Consider the following 22,179-nt stretch of genomic DNA (forward strand, 5'->3'; position numbering starts at 1 on the left):
GTGTCTGAAGATTGTGGGCATCTTTTTTTTATTGCAATAGATTGAGAATTCTGGTAGAATAAGTATTGGTTTACATTATGGGCCAGGAAGACTGGGAATGGCTATCTGCATTTAAAAGCCTGCTGTTAAAAGTTCAGTCTAATACAGGCATCTTGTACATACGTGTACAGATTATTGTGTCTTTCTCCCTTCCCCGCCCTATTACTCTACCAAAAAAGCTAGGAAATGGTCCTCATGATGTCTTTTTCAGAAACTTGATGAAAGAATGTTCAAAAGTATACCTGGTCACAGTAATTTAGAGTCTTTCACTTAGTGATCCTTTTACTCTTTCTTGCGTTTTTGGTTTTTTGCTCAATGTTACAGCATCATGTAGGAGAGAGTTTGTAAAAGAGTTATATTGATGTGTTATTACAATATATCCTCTTCTTATCGATTGTATAAAATTATGTCCGTGATAGGAAAGGATTAAAAAATCAATATGTTGTTTTTCCCCTTAGGTGTAAATAAGGCATCCCAGCTGGGTCCAAGAAAGGCTAAAAGGATGTCAGAGTGTGAGAGCTCTTAAAGGCTATCTTGGTGTTTTTGCTAAATTGCTCTCCACAAGATAGATGCACATACAGCTGGAATTTTTTACCTGTGTCTGACATTATGGGTGAAGTTAAATGCAGGCTGTCTGCAATCTTGAATGTATTGACTCATGATTCAGCTCGTGGAATTGCTGTTTAGTTAGTATGTGTCAGCAGTTCTTGACAATTGATAAACTTTTTTTCTTTTGTATGTCATAGAATAAAATACTAGAAATAGTATTTCTACTCCAGTAGAAATCTACCTTTTGGTTGACACAGGCTAAGCCACAGAGAAAACACTTTATATCCTCTATAATGTATAGTCACACACTGTATGATGATGTTTCAGTCAATGACGGACCACATAAGCGACAGTGGTCCCATAAAATTAGTACCATAGATAGCCTAGATGTGTAGTAGGCTGTACCATCTAGGTTTGCATAAGTACACTCTATGATGTTTGCACAACAATGAAATCCCCTAACGACACATCTCGCGTTAACATTTCCCCATCATTAAGTGATGCATGACTGTATGTGTAGCTTTCCAGTTTAATAAATATAGCACTTTAATGAGATATTGTATGTAACAATCTCTAACACAGTGCCTGGTAAGCTAGAACCTGTTCAAAACAGATGCTTAGTAAAACTAGCTTAATCAAAAAAGAGGTTCTTATTCTGAAGATACCATGGTGCTTCATGGACGCCATGGGCGGGTGTCAGGGCCACAGTTCATGGTTGTGTGGCTTAGGCTCTGCATAGCTTTTAGCAAGTGTGCAGCTAGGCCTTTGGAACAAACTGGAATGAGAAACTAAACCACTGTTAGGCCTTTCCCTCAGTCTCCTCTCTGCTCCTCGCTGTTTATGTGCTTTATTCTTTACTCTGCAGACTGTCTTTCTCCGTTTCCCAGCCCATAGGAAGATACACAGATGCCTACAGCTACATATATGTTTATTACATTCAAGGAATCTTTGAATCTGAATTCCCACCATCCAGAAAGGAATTCTAGTTGATCCAGCATGGGTCAGGTGTGTACTCCTGTACCATCTAATGAGACAGAGCAGTGGAACCATGTTATATAAGCATGGCAATCCCCCACTGTAACCATACTGGGGACTAGAGGGTTGCAGAGATAGTTCCAGAGATGGGGAGAACTTGGCAAACATTAGTGTCTATTTTACTAAGCATATAGTAAGCATTTAATAAGTATTATTAATTTCACTTTTTCTCTTATAAAATATCAGTCATGCCATAAAGTACGGGTTTAAGGAACGTGTTTATAGCAAATAGATATGAATAGATGTTTGCAAATTCTATATACGTTTATCACAAGATAACATATTTTTTTTTTTGTGGCTATATTATTACTTTTATTTATTTTTATTTATTTTTTATTTTTTTTTATTAATGTTATGATGGATTACAAGCTTGTGAAATTTCAGTTGTACATTTTTGTTAGTCATGTTGTGGGTACACCACTTCCCCCTCCGTACCCTCCCCCCACCCCCCCTTTTCCCTGGTAACCACCGATCAGATCTCCTTCTCAATATACTAATTTCCACCTATGAGTGGAGTCATATAGAGTTCGTCTTTCTCTGACTGACTTATAAGATAACATATTTTAAGAATTTTTCTCTATTAGATAATCAGCATACATAGGATTCTGTGATATATTCTATGAAATGCTGCTGCTTTTTCCTACTAAAATGTGTTCTCTTAGAATTGGAGAAGGAATTTTCTCTCCTATTACATCTCAACTGATACCATCATGATGGTTTTAATTTTCTGACGTGCCCTGAACTCTTGTCTCCATCTCTTTGCTCTAAAAATGTTGCCATGCCTAGAATGATAGCCTCTCCTATCCCCATCCCACACCCCTCACCCCAACTCCACGACTGTCTGTTCAAATTCTTCTCTTACTTTAAGATATAACCTAAATACCATCCCCCATATGAAGCCTTCCCTAGACCACTCACTCAGAGGCAATCTTCATCTCCCCCAAATTCCCATCACACTGTATCCGTGTCTTGTGGCACATCTTGCTTCAATCTTGGAATTAACTTGATGCTCTGTAAAACAGTGCTAATCAATATGTAGATATTGGCCACAATGCTTCCAACCCTCGGATGAAGATAGGGTCCTTGTGGTCAGAGCCTTGGAGTTTCCAGTCTCAGGACCTTTGAGTTTATATAGCTTATATAGCCACAGATTTGGACTTGGAGGATTTGGCCTAAAACTTCCAGACAAATTCCATGGATGTAACCACATGACTATTTCAAAGGGGAGAGCTGTTGTGACCCCGTTTATTACCTCCCCTGCAGCAGAAATCTTGATCCTCGCTTGCAACACTAAGGGTCCAGGTTTTCCTTGTTCTCTGAAAGAAACATAGGAAGCAAACTTTTCACTGTCTACAAAGATTTGGAGTGAGAAGTTCTATAGATGTTAACTTTTCCTTAATCGGATTTGTAGCTTATCTTTTGGAATGGGGAGGACTCAGATTTTGGTGGAATTTAAAAAACATCTATTTGGCTTCTGATGAAAAAGAAAAACTTACTACATGATGATTGTTGGAGTTGACCAAAGGCCATAGGCCATAGTCTATACCCGTATTTGTTATCACAGACATTTTGCCTTCACTTTCATTCCCCCCTTTCTCGTTTTTTAAAAAAGATTTCATGATCAGCAACCTAAAGGACAATATAATACTGTTCTATGTTTATTTTTTCTTCACTGTGATTTTTTTTGTCCATAAGAAATAACAGTTTTTCCCTCCCTGCTGTTTCCTTCTTGGCCCCTTCCTTTTCCTTTTGTTTAATATATCTTTAGTCTACTGCATAAAGGAAATTTTCTCACAGGACGAAAACTTATAATTTTGTGAAGAAGTAGGTGTTTGTCACCATCAGTATAATTTCTACTCTTTGGAAGTAAAGGCCATGCTTAATTAAGCCCATTACTCCTAGTGGGTTTGAACTGGCTGTTGTCCTCTTGCTAAATGTCAGTTGACATCAGTCACCATCTTTGTCTTTTCTAATAAGACAATTTTTGTAATCATATAATCATAAAATTATTTTAGCTTCTCAATCTTGATCCCGTAGAAGTAAATTAATGTTTGAATGATTTAAGATAGTTTACATATTCTGTTGTCCTGAATTGATGTTTGTTTCGTAATATGTTTGCCTTGTTTTGCTCAGCTATATGTTGCCTTGTTTCCTTAGCTCAATATACAGCTGAGGAACAGCAGAGTGGTTTGGCATCCCCATTTTTGACTAGTAGTGCTAAGTCTTACTAGTAATAATAAATACTGAACCTTCATAGCTCCACATCTGAGATAGGTCTCATTTTACCAGTGATGTTCAAAGAAGTTAACATTTACTTGAAGTTATAGGCAAGCAGTGTTGTAGACATCATGATAATTCACCCCTAAATATTTCAGTATGAATATTCTAAAAATGAGACATTTTACAAACCATAATCACCATTATCACACTGAAGAAAATTAATAATTCCCTAATTTCACCTAATTTTCAGTCTATATTAAAATGTCCCCAATGTCCCATAAATGTTTTCTGTAGCTTGCCTTTTTCCTCAACCAGAATCTGATCAAGATTCATACTTTACATTGGGTTGTTACATCTCTTTAGTCTTTCTTTGTCTTGGTTTTTTTTTTTTTTTTTTTTTTTAATCTAAAACCAGTCCCTCTACCGTTTGGGGGTGTTACAAAAGGATGATTTTTCTAATCTAATCATTCCTTCTGCATTTATTAACTGGCTTCTTTTTGTCAGGAGTGGGGTGGGGGTAAAGGAAAACTTCCCTTCAGCTGAACCCTAGGTAATTTAATACATAAATGAATAGGTAGATGAATTTAAGAGCTAATCGCAGAAGGAGTACTTAAGTAAGTCCTACATTTAAAGTGAACGCTATGTCATTGAAAAAAAATACAACTACAAGAAAAACAAAAGGCTATATAAGACAGAAAAATGTAATGATGCCCAGCTTTGCAATAAATAATATTTATATAGTCACAATATTGTAGACAATGCTGATTTTTAGCTTTTAGAATCAGTCAACTTTGAAGCTTAATTATAGTTAGAAAATGTATACAATAGTTATGAACTTTGATGGTAGGGTTTAGAAGGTAGAAAGTGTAAAGAGAGGTGAAAGGAAGAATAGCAGTCCTTATAGCAATAGAAATATTGTCTATAGTTGATGAAATAAGAAATAGGGATGTAAGTGTATTAATTAAAGTTATAAAGAGGTTATGTAGAGAATCTAAGAATAGCGACGTAGCTCTGCGATAATTTGGGGGAAGGAGAATGGGCTAACATCCCAGTCTGTTATAGTCGGAAGTCAACAGATTGTCTAAATTTTAATATATTAAGAAATAATAATGTATTATCTAGAGAAAACAATGGTAATCCCCACAACTAAAAACAATTAAGTAGTTTAAAGGTGGTTGCTATGGCATGGGAGTGGGGGGCATGGGCAGACAGAAAACAGTTCCTCTTTATTAGAAGCTCTATTGTGTATTTGATGTTTTTAACCACATGCAAGTATTTGATAAAAATTTAAAAGTTTATTTCTTACTCTTTTTTTATTTAACAGTAAATAAAATAAAAACTTGGGTTACATTTTTCAAGTATTTTTTCTTTCAAATACAGTTTATTTTTGCTTCTCATAATTACGTCTGGTTTAATCCTGCATCTACAGTCTAGTAATTCCAGTTATCTGTAGTTAAAAGTCAGTATGCATTTGATTGACATAAGTTAAATGGAAAAACCGTCTAAATGTTGCTCTCCTTCCTAATTGACTTAAGGACCACCTAAATTCATCCCAAGTTGTTTTTATTAAGTAAATTGGAAAACTAATGGTTATCTGAATGAATTATTAGTGATCTGTATATTTAAGTATATTAAGACAGAAATGGCGTGTTCAGGGTTTTGTTTGTTTTTGCTTTATTTTTAATAGCTTTATGAAAGTATAACTTAAATGCAATAGATTCACTAAGTGTAAAGCTGGTGAATTTTGGTAATTGTGTGCAGTCGTGTAGCCTTCACCCCAATCAAGATATAGAATATTTCTATCACCTTGAAAACTTGCCTTGTGCCATTTGCCCTCAATCTCCAGGCCCCAACCCCTAGTCCTTGGCAAATACTAATCTGCTTTCTGTCACTATAATTTTGCCTTTCCTAGAATTTCATACAAATTAAATCATAGAGTATATAGTCTTTTGTGTTTAACTCCTTTCACTCAGCATGTCTTTGAGATCTGTCTATGTTGTGTGTATTAATATTTTATTATTTTTTGTTGGTGAGTATTCCACTGTGTGGATGTACAACAGTTTGATTATCAGTTCACCAATTGGCCGATTCATTTATGAATGATGCTTTATGAATATTTACATACAAGTCTGTGTGTGGACGTGTTTTCATTCTCTTTGATAAATAACCTAAAATTAAGATTGTTGGGTCATATGGTAACTTATATGTTTAACTTGATAAGAAATTGCCAGTTGTTTTCCAAGTTAGCTGTACCCTTTTATATTCCCACTAGCGATATATGAGAGTTCATTTCACATCCTAGCAGCACTTGTCAGTTTTTAATTTTAGCCATTATAGTATTATCTGCTGTTCAGTAGTAGTAGTAACAGCAGCAGCAGCAGTAGTAACAGCTCATTGTGATTTTAATGTGTGTTTCCCTAATGACTAAACATCTTTTAATGTGCTTATTGGCTATTTGTTTATCTTCTTTTGTAAAGTATATCTATTCAAATATTTTCTGCATTTTTTTATTGGGTTATTAGGGAGTTTTTTTGGTTTAGTTCTAAGAGTTCTTTATATATTCCTGGATACGAGTCCTTTCTCAGGTAAGAGTTTTGCAAATATTTTCTCCCACTCTGTGGCTTGTCTTTTCATTTTCTTAACTGTGTCTTTCAAAGAGCAAAAGTTTTTAATTTTATGAAGTCCATTTTATAATTTTTTTCTGGTATAGATTGTACAATTTGTGTCCTGTTTAAGAAGTCTTTGCTTAATCCAGTGTCATAAAGGTTTTCTCCCATGTTTCTTTCTGTACATTTAATAGTTTTAGGCCCGTTTTCGTTTTCAAGTAAATTTTTTGTCGTATGTAAGGTAAGGTTTATGTTCAGTTTTTTCCCGTTCAGCCATCCAGTTTTTCCAGCATATCTTTTTCCCTGTGAATTAGTCCAGCACCTTTGTCAAAAATAAATTGACCATATAAGTGTGGGTCTCTTTCTGGATTGTTTTGTTCCATTAATCCTTTTTTCTATCCTTACACCAATACCACAGTGTCTTGATTAGTCTAATATTTGTAGTAAGTCTTGAAATCAGGTAGTGTAAGTCCTCTAGCCTTGTTCTATATAAAGATGGTTTTGGTTATTCTAGATACTTTACCTCTCCAGAGGCCTGCAGGATTTGATTAGGAATGTGTTGAATCTGTAGATAAATTTGGGAAGAATTGGCATCTTAATAATGTTTTCCAATACCCATGAACAGGGTGTATTTTCTCCATTTATTTAGGTCTTAATTTTCCTTTGCAATATTTTATAATTTGCAGCATATGGGTGTGTACAGCTTTTATTAAATTTAATTCTAAATATTTTTTATGTATGGTAAATGAATTTTGTTTTTTTAATTTCCTAATTATTTGTTGCTACTGTATAAAAACTAATTTGCCTTTTGTATATTGACCTTGTAGTCTGTGACCTAATTTTACTTATTAGTCCTTATAGTTGTTTTGTAGATTTCTTGGAGTTTTCCATGTTTAGGATCATGTTATCTGCAAATAAAGACCATTTTTCTCCTCCCTTTCCAATCTTGGTCTTTCCTTTTTTCTTACATTATTATGCTGACTATACCCTCCAGTACAATATTGAATTGAAGTGGTGAGAGCAGAAATCTTGTTTTTGTTCCTGATCTTAAGCAGAAAACATTGTCTTTCACCTTTTAGTATTACATTACTTGCAGGTTTTTTGTAGATGCCCATAATCAAGTTTCCTGTAGATGCCCATAATCAGGGTTAGGAAGTTTCCTTGTATTTCTGGTTTGCTGAGGACTTTTATCATGAATGGATGTTGGATTACTTATTTATTGCAGCTGTTGAAATATTTATATGGTTCTCTCCTTGGTTTTCATAAGATTGATTCTTTTTTTTTTTTATTGAGTTAATGATAGGTTACAGTCTTGTGAAATTTCAGTTGTACATTAATGTTTGTCATTCGTGTTGTAGGTGCACCACTTCACCCTTTGTGCCCACCCCCCACCCCACCTTTCCCCTGGTATCCACTAAACTGTTCTTAGTCCATAATTTTAAATTCCTCACATGAGAGGAGTCATACACAGATTATCCTTCTCTCGCTGGCTTATTTCACTTAACATAATTCGCTCAAGGTCCATCCATTTTTATTGCAAATGGAATGATTTTGTTCTGTTTTACAGCTGAGTAGTATTCCATTGTATATATGTACCACATCTTCTTTATCCATTCATCTGTTGCTGGGCACTTAGATTGCTTCCACGTCTTGGCTATTGTAAATAATGCTGCAATAAACATTGGGGTGCATAGGACTTTTGGGATTGCTGACTTCAAGCTCTTTGGATAAATACCCAGTAGTGGGATGGCTGGATCGTATGGTAGTTCTATTTTTTTTTTTTTTTTTAAAGATTTTATTTTTTCCTTTTTCTCCCCAAAGCCCCCCGGTAAATAGTTGTGTATTCTTCATTGTGGGTTCTTCTAGTTGTGGCATGTGGGACGCTGCCTCAGCGTGGTCTGATGAGCAGTGCCATGTCCGCGCCCAGGATTCGAACCAACAAAACACTGGGCCGCCTGCAGCGGAGTGCGCGAACTTAACCACTCGGCCACGGGGCCAGCCCCAGGTAGTTCTATTTTTAATTTTTTGAAGAATCTCCATTCTGTTTTCCATAGTGGCTGCACCAGTTTGCATTCCCACCAGCAGTGTGTGAGGGTTCCTTTTTCTCCGCACCCTCTCCAACATTTGTTACTATTAGTTTTAGATATTTTTGTCATTCTAACGGGTGTAAGGTGATATCTTAGTGTAGTTTTGATTTGCATTTCCCTGATGATTAGTGATGATGAACATCTTTTCATGTGCCTATTGGCCATCCGTATATCTTCTTTGGAGAAATGTCTGTTCATGTCTCCAGCCCATTTTTTGATTGGGTTGTTTGATGTTTTGTTGTTGAGTTGCAAGAGGTCTTTATATATTATGGATATTAAGCCTTTGTCAGATATATGGCTTGCAAATATTTTTTCCCAGTTACTGGGTGGTTTTTTTGTTTCAATCCTGTTTTCATTTGCCTTGAAGAAGCTCTTTAGTCTGATGAAGTCCCATTTGTTTATTCTTTCTATTGTTTCCCTTCTCTGAGAAGGCATGGTGTCCAAAAAGATCCTTTTAATACTGATGTCAGAGAGTGTACTGCCTACGTTTTCTTCCAGAAGCCTTTTCATAAGATTGATTCTTAGCCACTTGAATCAACTTTGAATTTCTGGAAATCAACTCCACTTGGTTATGATTATTATATTGTTGGATTGAATTCCCTAAAATTTTGCTAAGAAATTTTGCATCCATGTTTGGACATTAGGAATATTAGCCTGCAGTTCTCCTTTCTTGTTTTGTGTTTGTCTGGGTTTGGGAATTAGGGTAACATTGGCCTTATGACCTTAACACTTAACATTTGGGAAGTGTTCTCTCCTCTGTTTCTGAAAGATTCCAGGTAAGGTGATTATTATTTTTTCCTTAAGAATTCACCAATGAAGCAAGCTAGACCTGGAGGGTTTTTTCTGGAAGCTTTATGAATTTGATATATTTAATTGATCTAGGGATATTCAAATTTTCTATCTTTTTGGTCAGTTTTTGTCATCTGTATCTTTCATGGAAATTTTTTCCAGTTCATCTAGGTCAAATGTATTGGCATAAAGTTGTCCATAATATTGCCTTATACTTTTAATGTCTGTAGATTGTGTAGTGATACTCCCCTCTTATTTTGATTTTAGTATTACGTGTCTTCTTTTTTTCTTCGTCAGTCTAACCTAGAAGCTTATCAGTTATTGATCATTTCATTGAGTCAGCTTTCATGATTTCTCTGTTGTTTTCTGTTTCATTGATTTCTGCTCTTTATTCTTTCCTTCTACTTTGGGGTTTCTAATTTTTTAAGGTAGGAACGAAGATCACTAATTTTGGATTTTTTCCCCCCAATATAAGCATTTAAAGCAATAAATTCCCTCTAAAGACTGCTTTAGTTGCATCCAACAAATCTTGATAGGTTGCATTTTCATCATCATTCTATTCAGAGTATTTTTTAATTTCCCTTCAGTTTTCTTCTTTGACCATGAATTATTTAAAAGTGTATTGTTTTACTTTCCAAATATTTGAGGTTTTCCTAGTTATCTTATTGTTAATTGATTTATAATTTAATTCCATTCAGAGAACATACCTTGAATTTCAGTCTTTTTAACTTTATTGACATTGTTTTATGACTTAGCACATCCTGGTGAATTTACTGTGCACTTGAAAAGAATGTGTATTCTGCCATTGTTAGGTATAGTGTTCTATAAATGTCATTTAAGACAGGGTTGATAATATTCAGATCATCTGTGTCTTTGCTTATTTTTTCTAATGATATTGGTTGCTGAGAGAGTAGTGGAGAAACAAGTTACACCTCAAATGGCAGATGTGGTAAAGTAATAATTGCAAAGGGATGTGCATACAAGGATAGGAGTAATTTGTGACCATATTTTATAACCTACCATAGGGTTCTTTTACCTATTCTTTGTGCTTTTGTATATATTTAAATTTTCCATAATAAAATCTTAAAAACTGAAACCTCTTGGGTAATGATGTCATATTTCAGGGAGTGCATGCCACATGTTCCACCAGCTGTAGTGTTTAAAAACGAAATTCAGCCGAGTAAATTTGACGATCTAATGGGCTTTATTAAATGATTCATGAATTAGACAGCATCTCATCTGGCAAGCAGAGAGATACTCCCAGCGGCTTCTCTCGAGGAGTATCAGTGTGAAGGCTTTTATAATAAGGAGGGTGGGACAAGGAAAGGAAGTCATCAGCAACGAAAAAATGAAAGTTCATTGGAGGAATAGTAAAAGTTCAGGTGACAAGAGCTTCTCATTGGCTGAGCTGCAGCGTTTCTACTGACTGGGCTTATTGCTGGGCAAGAAGAAAATCTTCCTGCCTCCCGCTAAAGTAAAATATTTGTACTTTCTGTTTGGGAATGCCAAGTACTCTCTTCCTGTTGAGGTCTATAACTGATGCTGTAATTAACTGACTCTGCAATTGATATCTTCCTGTTTGGGATAGTTAACATGTAGTGGTAGAGTTGACAGCTCCCTCTACGGGCCTTCCCAACTCCAATTTTAGTTGAGGTTTCCTTTTTTAATTTTAACAATAGAAAAAATGTTTGGGATTTCTATTTATGTTTACCTCATCATTTAAAAGGTTCTGTTTCGGCATACGTTTTATAGTGCATGGTATATCCACTAATCTTATATATAATTTTTACATATTGATACAAGTGTTTAGGGGAGAATTATATAATATAATATATTTTCTGGCTATTGTTGTTTAAAAATAGTAATTTTACCCCAGTGGTGATGTCAGTTTTGTTCCAAAAGTCATGGTATCATTTGGATGGTCTTGTAAACCTTATCTTAAATTTTACATTAAAATAAAATTTTGTGTGAGATATTCATTTTTAAATGCTTTGTTTTGTCAAGTTTTTAATTGAGGTGTTTTTATACTCTAAAACTTTTGACTCACTGTCAGAACTTAAAGTTTTAAGTTTCTGTTTCAGAGAAGGCTGAAACTGTAATTCCAAAATTAGATGAGTTAGCAGTGTGATCTTACAAGGAAACAAAACAAGCTTCTGACAAGAAAAGAGATGAAAGAAATAGTGTCTGAAGTTCTGTTCCTTATATAAGTATGAAATTAAGAGCATTTTCTAATAATCAGTAGCAAAAATTCAGGGGAAAGGAATTTAGTCTTTGCCCTTATTAATTATTCCTACCGAAAACCTTATCTCTTTTTCCACCTGGAATGTTTACTTCAAGCATCATTTGAAATAAAAAAAGCAAAGGGAATAATATGACTGGTAGGAAGAAAATAAATTAAGAAACGGAATTATACCCAAACCTGTACTAGCCTCAGTTCCCTTCTCAATCCCATCCCCCCAACCTCCATTCTACTTAAAGCACAAAGAGTAAATCACAAAAAAAAAAAACACATTCCAAATGTTAGTTTTAGAATTTACAGTACCCAGACTCATACAATTTAGTTTTTTATCCATTTGCTGCAGTTAGCAATATCAGCAGTTTTCTAATATTAGGAAGATTTACATTCTAAATTTTAGCTTTGTCACTCTGTATATTAAGAATATATTTATGTTCATGGATCTGAGAGAATGTTGTTAAGGGCTTTTGTTAACTAAAAAGCACTTTCAACATTATATGAGGTGATTATTTACTATATCATAAGGCAAGAACTGGACAAATGTTTTTGGCGGTTTAAATACAAATAATGTTTTTTTGGAAGGGGTTTTTGGTTTTTTGTAAACCTTTAGGTGATAAGAAAACTTGACTACATTTCCTGTTTCTTGAGCATAATATAATTAAGATTTTCCTTAATCTAAAAGCAACTTTGTAAAATCTGTTAACACTCAGAGAATAATTTACAATAAGGGCTCTTTTGCAGGCCAATATCATTAGGTAGGAGAATTGAATTTCTAGCTTTTAAATAGGATTTATATATTAAAAAATACAGACAGTGATATATTTGGATATTAGCAGGTTATTTGGCAAAGTTCCTCATGAGATATCTTGAAGAACAGTACTAAGAGACGTGGGCTGAATAATAATACAATTAGACTGATTTGTAATTTAGCTCAATAAACACAGATTGAATTCTTGTTATCCAGAGGAATATGGCATTCTATCCTTTTTTTTAAAATCAGTGACTGGAATGAGGACAGATAGCATGTGTTTTTGTTTTTTTAATTCATAGATGATCTGAATCTGGGATACATACTCCTGATAAATTGGATGATATTCATTTAGAAAACAAAATGATCTTGATGAGTTAGAACAGGATATCTCATTAACAAGATAACTCTTAGTAAAACATAAATGTAAACTCTTACTTTGCCCCCCAACAAAAAATTTAACAGTACACCATAAAAAATGGAGGTTCCAAAGCATATCTAATGACGTAGAAACTTATTCCTATTATATTCCCAAAAAGCAAGATTCAGAATTATATTCACAATGGGATCTCAATTTTGTGTTTATATATATATATATATATTAGAAAGTACAAAATATTAACAATATTTCTAGATAGTATGAGTAGGCGTGGTTTTCTTTTCATTTTGCCTTTCTGTTTATTTCCAAATTCTCTACAGTGAGCACGGATCTTGAATAACACACACCAGAGATAAGAAAGTGTTTAAATTTTTTGATGGTGCAAATGTGTAGTCTGAGCATATGTTGATTTATATTGTTACAATAAAGATGTCCTTCCTCCTCTCTGTAATAATAGTCCCCGTGGTACAAAAATCAGCATCAACTGTAGTGCTCTCAGTGTGTCAGTGTTTCTCATTCTGTTACTATGAACCCATTGACTCTTACTTTGATTTTTTTTCTCTTCATCAAAGGCTGAATTAATAAAGGGGAATTTACAAAGTGTCGGACTTACACTTCGTCTTGTTCAGTCAACTGATGGGTATGCTGGGCACGTCATAATTGAGACTGTGGCCCCAAACTCACCTGCTGCAATTGCAGATCTTCAGCGGGGAGATCGACTGATTGCTATTGGAGGTAATTATACTAATAAGCAATATACCTTACATTTACAGAGGTACCAGAGAGTAGATATGGGCATTTTTCCTTTCTTCCTTCTTTATTTCTATACACATGCGTTACTTTTATAATGGAAAGAAAGTAATAACTTTATTATAAATAAAAATCTGAAGGAAGCCTTAAAAAATTAATTTAAAACACATATGCTGTTTTAGTCCTAATGTATAAATCTTTAAAATACTTTATCTTTAGACCGCTTTTCTATAACCTCTCTAATTTTCCTTTCCTTCCTGCCTTCTACTCCTCTATTTTTTTTTTATCAAATGTGAAAGAAAGGGCAAGTCATCGGTTACCTTTCTGTATGACCCACCACCATTACTACTCTGAGCCTAAAATTGACAGTATTGACATTACTTCCTGCATCACACAGGACTAGATAATGAACAGGAGAGAGACTAATATTCCTTGTCCAAGAGGGCACACCTGAACTGTCCAGTGGCCCCATATTTTCCCTAATTGGTCAGCCATTTGTTAATATGCTGTCATTCAGAGTGCAGCCCAAATCACTATTGCTGGCAGAAAAATGTGTCACCTGCATGCCTTCCTATCAATTGGATTGATAACAACAAAACTCTCTGTTGATAGGCAGATTATTTACTTGGATATTTATGAATAAGCAGTAGGACTCATTGTGCACACCAGTGGGAAAGAAGTCCAAACCTTTTCAGCGTTTTGTACCTGGGCCACCCATTCTAGGCTTGTCGAGATTTTCTGAACACGAAGTTTGTCATAGTTGACCTTTTAAAGGCAGTGTGTGGTATATTCTCTCACAGCTAAGGCAGTAAGTAACAAGGTAGATCAGTTCCTAAATCAAGGAGCAGTTACCCTTGGTACACGTCAAAGAAACTGCCTTTGATTCAAATCCATCATGACAATAAAATAATGACAATGATTTAGTTGCACTCACTCCTAGAAGACCAAGTAAGTCAATATTTTCACATGGAAGTCCCTCTGATCATGTCATAAACAGCACTTCTCAAACTTTCTTATATAATCCAGTCACCCAGACATGGTGTTAAAGTGTAGATTCTGATTCGCTAGACCTGGAATGGGGCCCAGGAGTCTCCATTTCTAACAAGCTCCCCCAGATGCTGCTGCTGGTCCATAGACAGACTAGCAAGGACATGATATAGACCTCATCCATTACCTAGTTGTTTAACATAAATATACGAGTTATTCTCCCTCAGCTTAAAACTACAATTCAGTATAAATTTTTTTATATCCGTACATGCTCTGTTTTGGTTTTACCTACAGGGTAAAATTAATTTTTTTCTTTTTTATGTCCTTTAATGAAAGGTTTTTTTTTTTTTTTTTAATTACATAAGTAGTAAATATCTATCAAAAATAAATGAATTCAGGGGCTGGCCCAGTGGCATAACAGTTAAGTTCGCATGCTCTGCTTTGGCGGTCCGGGGTTCACCAGTTCAGATCCCAGGCACAGACCTATGCACCACTTATCAAGCCATGCTGTGGCAGGTTTCCCACATATAAAATAGAGGAAGATGAGCACAGGTGTTAGCTCAGGGCCAGTCTTCCTCAGCAAAAGAGGATTGGTGATGGATGTTGGCTCAGGGCTAATCTTCCTCAATAAATAAATAAACAAATAAATCCAAGCAATATAAATGTATGTGGAATGAAAAATCATAAGTCATCCCTTCATAATCTAACGTTTGTAAAAAAAAATAATATTTATTGAGATAAGGGGCAGGTATAATACACATTTTTTATAACTAATTCATTTATATGGGTATACAATAAATATTAAATAGTAACAGGATTGGTGATAGTAGAAATAAGATTGGCAAAATGTTTGTTAAATTTGAAGCTCGATGATGAGTTCTTTTATTATATTTGAAATATTCAAAAGAAAGGGAATCTAGATTTGACTGACCAGTCCTGAGAGGCACAGTGACCATCTCCACAAAGCTCCTGGTGGTGGGGAAGAGATGATATGAGGGCAAGTGTTAAGTCATAAAGAATGGATTTAGACTGAGTTGACCTTTTTGCCTACTACAGATCATTAGATGGACTTATTTTTCATTTATGCAAAGGTCAAGCTACAATTTTGCTGGGACATAGTGTGGTTAGAAGAAAGCAGTAGAAGTTAAGGCTGGATAAATCATAAAGAGCCATTTTGAAAAGCTCTGGATTTCAGTGTGATGAGTTTGTAGCCTAAAGGTTTTTGAGCTGAAGCTTTAGGAAAATTGGACAGCAGTACATTTGGTGATTAAAATAGGGAAGGACTGAGTAAAGGATCACAGCAAAGAGTTGTTTATAACTGTACTTGAAGCCAGTGATCAGGAGGATCTGAACAGGGGATGACAGTGGACTGGAACTCCGATAAAATTGACAGCTGAATGGATCTAGGGAGTCAGCTATCTCCAGGATTCAAATTGGGTTAACTGGGAGAGTGTCAAGTTGATTCACATAGTAGTTCAAGACAGGAGGATGAGAACGTCAAAGAGAGGTTTTAACTATACTGAATCTGTATGTCAAAGAAACGTCCAGGTGATGATATCCAGAAGTAATTGGGAATGTAGGACTAGAGTGAAGAAGAAGGGAGACCAACCAGAGAAAAAGTTGATAGTTGAAACTATTGAAGTGAATGTAATCCAGGGAGAAAGCAAAAAAGGCAGAGAAAACTAATGACAGACAAATGTTCCAGGAGAACATTTGCAAACAATGGGCAGATATAGGTGGAGAAAAAGAAAGTGGAGGAGAAATGATCAGAACCAAATTAGTACAGTGTTGTGAAAACCAAGGAAAAGGAAGGTTTTAAAGGAGAAGGAAGGGAATAAAAATAGGAGCAAGGAGAATTGATGGAGCTAAGTCCTGAAGGACGGGAGACAGGAGTAGGAGCCAAAGCACCAGTAAAAGGATACTTCTTCCTCTGATACTGGCAGGGAGAAAAGGTGGCTTCTTGCTGGTCTTTTTGGTAAATAAGGCGATGTTATCTACAGAAGAAAAGAAAGTAGAAAGGGTAGACTTCAGGGGGGAATAGGAGAGGTTTAAAGCTGATGTTTTGGAGACAATTGTTTAGAGACTCAATCAAAAGACTGCTAAAGCAGCACTGAAAGCCTTGCTGAAGATGGTTTTGCTAGCTCGGTGCTAGATCCAGGTGGTAAGCTCAGGAGCAGAAAAGGGAGATAGTAGAGCTAGCAAAGCTGGAGATGAAAGACAGGTAGATAGGAGAAAAGCAAACGGCTAGGGTAAAAGAATCAAAAATCTTGATGTGAACATCATTGAAACCTTGAGACTGAGGTTGGGGACAAAAGCAAGTCGTATCGGGACCAGCTGGACCATGAGAGCAAAAGAGGAATGATTGGACCTGGAAATTACCTCAAAACAGATTGTTAGCAGACGATTGTAAGAGGTAGAAAACAGGAGACTGTGATCAGAGATTTCCAAGTGAAAAATCTTTGATGTGGAGGTTCCAAGTGAGGAGCATGTCTAAAGCATGGTCTTGCTTGGGCAGCTGAAGTAGGAGAGGATATAGGCTGAGGAAGTCTGAAGTCAGGTTACTAGATGGGGCTGATATTACTTTGGTTTATTTAGGATGGCCCTAAGACCTTTGGAAAGCAAAGACCCCTTCTCACCTTTCTGTAAGTCCTACAGAAAGGGGTAGCTTGGGTAAGTACTGTTTTGGGGAGGGTGGGGAGAGGGCAGGAAACAAATTGAGCCTTTAAGTAATATACCTAGAAGATGTCTAGAAGAATACCCAGAAGCTGCTAGCATGCCTAGGAGACAGAGGTAGAAGGGAGATTTTTCACTGTACATCTTTTTCTACCTTTTTAGTTTTGAACTATGTTAATGTAGCACCTGTTAGAAAATAATAAAGTGAAAACTTTAGATATTACCAATATAGGTGCAGATGGTAACCAACTTGTTCAACTTTAAAGCAATTTATGCCTTCCTAATCCTGAAAAACATCAGTTTAATGGGTAGGGCTAATAAAAAGAATCTGTAAAAGAGTCCATTATTCATAGTATAGTATTTTTGCTAAATTTATTTCAAGGATTGGTCTCTTAATTTGAATCATTCACCACATAGTTGTAATCCCTGGTATATTTTGGAATTTCCTTCAGTAAAATCACAGTTTCCCATCCTTCTAAGTCTGGTTTAATCATTAGAATCCTTTTCAATAGGGCTCACTTCCTCAATTCAAACAGAAATAATGTCATTTAAACCTGTGAAGGAACGGAAAGCAGTTAGGAGTTAGCAGCTTGGCACCCTGTAGGGATTTTTAGGTCATCATTTGGTTTGTAAAGGTAAACATTTCCAGGACATCAGTGCATTCAGGGTTTGAGAATGCATCCAAAAACTAGTAATGTATTTTGGAGGTTTCCCTATTACTTTTCCATTAGTTAAATAATCATGAATTAATGCCAGTTATATTTAGCAAATTTAGGTAATATTTTTTACATTAATTTATATATTTTCCCTTGTAAAATCTTAAAACAGGTGTGAAGATAACATCTACACTGCAAGTGTTGAAGCTGATCAAGCAGGCTGGTGACCGAGTCCTGGTGTATTATGAAAGGCCTGTCGGCCAGAGTAATCAGGGTGCAGTGCTGCAAGATAACTTTGGACAGTTGGAAGAAAACTTTCTGTCAAGCTCATGCCAACCAAATTATGAAGAGGAAACAACTGGGTTGGCAGTAGACGCTGAAAATAGAGACCTGGATTCTGAATTTGAAGACTTGGCAAGTGATGTCAGAGCACAAAGTGAGTTCAAAGATGAGGCACAATCACTAAGTCACAGTCCCAAACGTACTCCGACAACACTTTCTGTTAAACCCCTTGGAACTATATCGCCAGTTTTAAACCGTAAATTAGTTGTAGGAAGTCACCCACCACCACCAAAAATTCCATCCAAAGAAGGAAGTAAACCCTTAGCCCTAAAAACTTGTGAGATAACAGACCCAGCGCACGTGTCAAAACCCACCCAAGGATCCATTTTCAAACCACCCGTGCCACCACGACCACAAGTGAAAGTTCCTTTGCCTTCTGCTGATGCCCCAAATCAGGCAGAACCAGATGTTCTTGTTGAAAAGCCAGAGAAGGTGCTGCCTCTTCCTCCTGCAGATAAGCCTGTTGAAAAGCAAGCAAAAAATACGGATCACGTAGAAGATGCAGCTGCATGTAAGCAGTTTTTAGCAAAGCAAGAAGTGGCGAAAGATTTTCCTTCAGAAAGTTCCTGCCCTCCAAAGGACAGTTCGGATGATCCTCAAATGTGGGAATCATCAGAAATTCCTTATCGTAATAAGCTAGGAAAATGGACAAGAACGAGAGCGACCTGTTTCTTTGACATAGAAGCCAGCCACAGATACTTAAACGTTGCACTGTGGTGCAGGGATCCTTTCAAGTTAGGGGGCCTCATCTGTTTGGGGCATGTTAGCTTAAAACTTGAAGAGGTGGCATTAGGATGCCTAGCTACATCAAACATGGAATACCTTTCAAAATTCAGATTAGAAGCCCCAACGCCTAAGGCTATGGTCACAAGAACCGCACTCCGCAATCTGAGTATGCAGAAGGGATTCAATGACAAATTTTGCTTTGGTGACATTACTATTCAATTCAAATATGTGAAAGAAGGAGAACCAGACCACCATATAGTTTCTAACGTAGAGAAAGAAAAAGAACTCCATTTGGTTGAAGAGGTTTCTGCCCTACCTAAAGAGGAGCACTTTGTTGGACAGATGGGTGTAACAGAAAATAAACATAGTTTCCAAGATACTCAGTTCCAGAACCCAACTTGGTGTGATTACTGTAAGAAAAAAGTTTGGACTAAAGCTGCTTCCCAGTGTATGTTCTGTGCTTATGTTTGCCATAAAAAATGTCAGGAAAAGTGTCTAGCCGAGACTCCTCTTTGTGGAGCAACTGATAGGCAGATAGAGCGGACCCTGAAAACCCTCAGAGTGGAAGGACAAGAAACCCTCCTAGGCCTCCCACCTCGTGTTGACACCGAAGCTAGCAAGTCAGTTAATAAAACAACAGGTTTGACGAGACATATTATCAATACTAGCTCTCGTTTGTTAAATTTGCGTCAAGTCTCTAAAACTCGCCTATCTGAACCAGGAACTGATCTAGTAGAACCTTCACCAAAACACACCCCGAACACATCAGACAACGAAGGCAGTGATACAGAGGTCTGTGGTCCAAACAGTCCTTCTAAACGGGGAAACAACACAGGAATAAAGTTAGTGAGAAAGGAGGGCGGTCTGGACGACAGTGTTTTCATTGCAGTTAAAGAAATTGGTCGTGATCTCTACAGGGGCTTGCCTACAGAGGAAAGGATCCAGAAACTAGAGTTCATGCTGGATAAACTGCAAAATGAAATTGATCAGGAGTTGGAACACAATAATTCCCTTGTTAGAGAAGAAAAAGAGACAACCGATACAAGGAAAAAATCACTTCTTTCTGCTGCTTTGGCTAAATCAGGTGAAAGACTACAAGCTCTAACACTGCTTATGATCCACTACAGAGCAGGTATTGAAGACATCGAATCTTTAGAAAGTCTGTCTTTAGACCAGCACTCCAAAAAAATAAGCAAGTACACAGAAGATACAGAAGAGGACCTTGATGATAGTGAAATAACCCAGCTCATAGACTCGCAGCCTTTCAGCAGCATATCAGATGACTTATTTGGCCCATCTGAGTCTGTGTAACAGACAGTCTCTCTAAACTTTCCACTGATTGGGGGAAAGCTGCATCTAAAGTACCACAGATAAAACCATGTTTAAACCCTCTTATAATGCACTTGGACTGCTTCTCCACAGTTACTGCTTGTTTAAGAACAAGAATGAAAAAGATGGTTTTCCAGCAGAAACATGACCAGCTCACTAAATTGGTTGTTGCAGATTGCATTTATAGCTGTGCTTTTGGGTTTATACTGGGAATTTATTTTTACTAATTTATTTTTAACTTTTTCTAATTATGTAATTATGTAAGCTAACTTTTCATGTTTATGTATGTGTGATGTCTGATGTTATTTTCCTTCTAGTTTTTGAATTAGTGTTAAATAGGCTACTGTCCAGATTCTTGAAATGTTTTCATTTCCATCATGGTTATAACAAATTTGTTGCATGCCCAATTGACAACAGCAATCATTGAGGGAACAGGTTTGAATCTTACCTTGCGTTATGAAGTTTGTCATCTCTACTTACTAGAGATTTTTGTGGTTTTGGGGAGTGCTTTTGTTTTTGCCAAATGTAACACGAAAGCAGATGCTGCAGCTTTAGTTGGTTATGCTGATTTAGTAAAAAAAAAGTTTTACATATATTGCTTGCTTTCTATGCTTCTGTGAAATTTTTTTCTGAAGTTTTTATACATTTGAAGTATAGTAAGAATATAGTGGTTAATTTGAAGAGCTTGCATTGAAAAAATGTAATAGGGAATAAACATGGAATGCAGTTGGTCAAGAATTTTGTAGAGAGGGTAAGAAGATTACTAAAAAACAGTAACCGGTAGGATTTTGAAATGTCTTTCAAAATGTTGATGCTTTCTTTTTAAATGAAAGTTCTAAACATTTATGATTATTTTTCATCTTCAGTTCTCCCATAGGAAATAAAGCATGTGCAAGGATATTGAAAGTTTCAGAGGACTGTTCTTAAAATGATTGTGTTGATAACTAGTTTTGGCTGTTTTGTGTTAGACACATTTTCATGCAGGAGAATGTTGTGAAGGAGAGGAGTTATGCAAAATAGATTCAGTTCTTTGTCTGACATCCTCCAGGCTTAAAAAATGAGGATCATTCTGAATGCTTCTATAATTCAAACTATCTTTATTTAAAAAAATTAATAAAAATAGACAGTACAGATACATAGGAATTGGGGCCAGTTCTCTGAAAATGAAGATCTACTCTGATACTCAGTCCATCATGTGGATCCCAGTAACATACGACTGAGGGAAAATGTGAGCATGACATCTGTTGGTATACCATAAAAGTTTTGGCCTTTCATATGCCTATAAAATAGATATGTATATGTATTTTCCTTTTGTAGTTAACTACTATGATAATTGATATATACTGAAACTGACATGAATTTAAAACTAGTTGGAGCATCTTTTATGGCTGGCAGGAAAGGGCATAGTATAATAGTAAAGATTCTGGCCCAGTCTATAGCTCAGGACTCCATACAAAAGTTCAAGCTCTTCCATTGGCCATTGATGAACTGTGTAACAATAGGCGAGCCACAAAAGGGCTCTGTGCCACCGTCTCCCCAGCTCTAAGGTAGGATAAACAAGACTTACTCTAACTACCTCACAGGATTGTTGTGAGGAAAACAATAGCATAACTGTGAAAGTGCTCTGAACAGTAAAAAGCTATTCAAATAAAAGGTATGACTTATATGGGTGATAAATACATTTTTGAGGGTAGAAAAGTTATTCCACTTTTAAAATCAATAGCCAATTCTCATTCCTGTTACTTTATTAAGTGAAATATTAGGAAACTGAACACCTTTCTTGGCCAAGTTTATAACAAAAATATATCTGTGTATACCCCCCTTTTTTGTTTTCTATGTAAGCATGTTTGCATTTTAAAAGAACACTGCTATAGAAGTCTTTATACACCTTATTCTCTGAAAGTTAAAATGCTGTTCTGTAACATATGCTTGAAACAATCTACCTAATGTAATAACCAGCTTTCATCTTATCATAAAAAATAACTTACCATTGATAATGTGGAAGGCAGAGTGTCTGTAAGTGGCTGG

At 36.0% G+C, this 22,179-nt stretch overlaps 1 protein-coding gene across 2 annotated transcripts in view; it reads left to right on the forward strand.

Moving 5' to 3' along the window:
* PDZD8 (PDZ domain containing 8) overlaps nucleotides 1-20,749 on the forward strand; it is an 85,313-nt gene extending 64,564 nt beyond the window's left edge. For both annotated transcript variants that reach the window (XM_014849258.3, XM_070482452.1), the window contains 2 exons: nucleotides 13,261-13,423; nucleotides 17,927-20,749. In XM_014849258.3, coding sequence (XP_014704744.1) covers nucleotides 13,261-13,423; nucleotides 17,927-20,133 — 2,370 coding nt within the window. In that variant the 3' untranslated portion in view covers nucleotides 20,134-20,749. The remainder of the gene's footprint in view (nucleotides 1-13,260; nucleotides 13,424-17,926) is intronic.
* Nucleotides 20,750-22,179: the final 1,430 nt, after the last annotated feature.

This window comes from Equus asinus, chromosome 2 (assembly GCF_041296235.1).
Source record: "Equus asinus isolate D_3611 breed Donkey chromosome 2, EquAss-T2T_v2, whole genome shotgun sequence".
Taxonomy (NCBI): domain Eukaryota; kingdom Metazoa; phylum Chordata; class Mammalia; order Perissodactyla; family Equidae; genus Equus; species Equus asinus.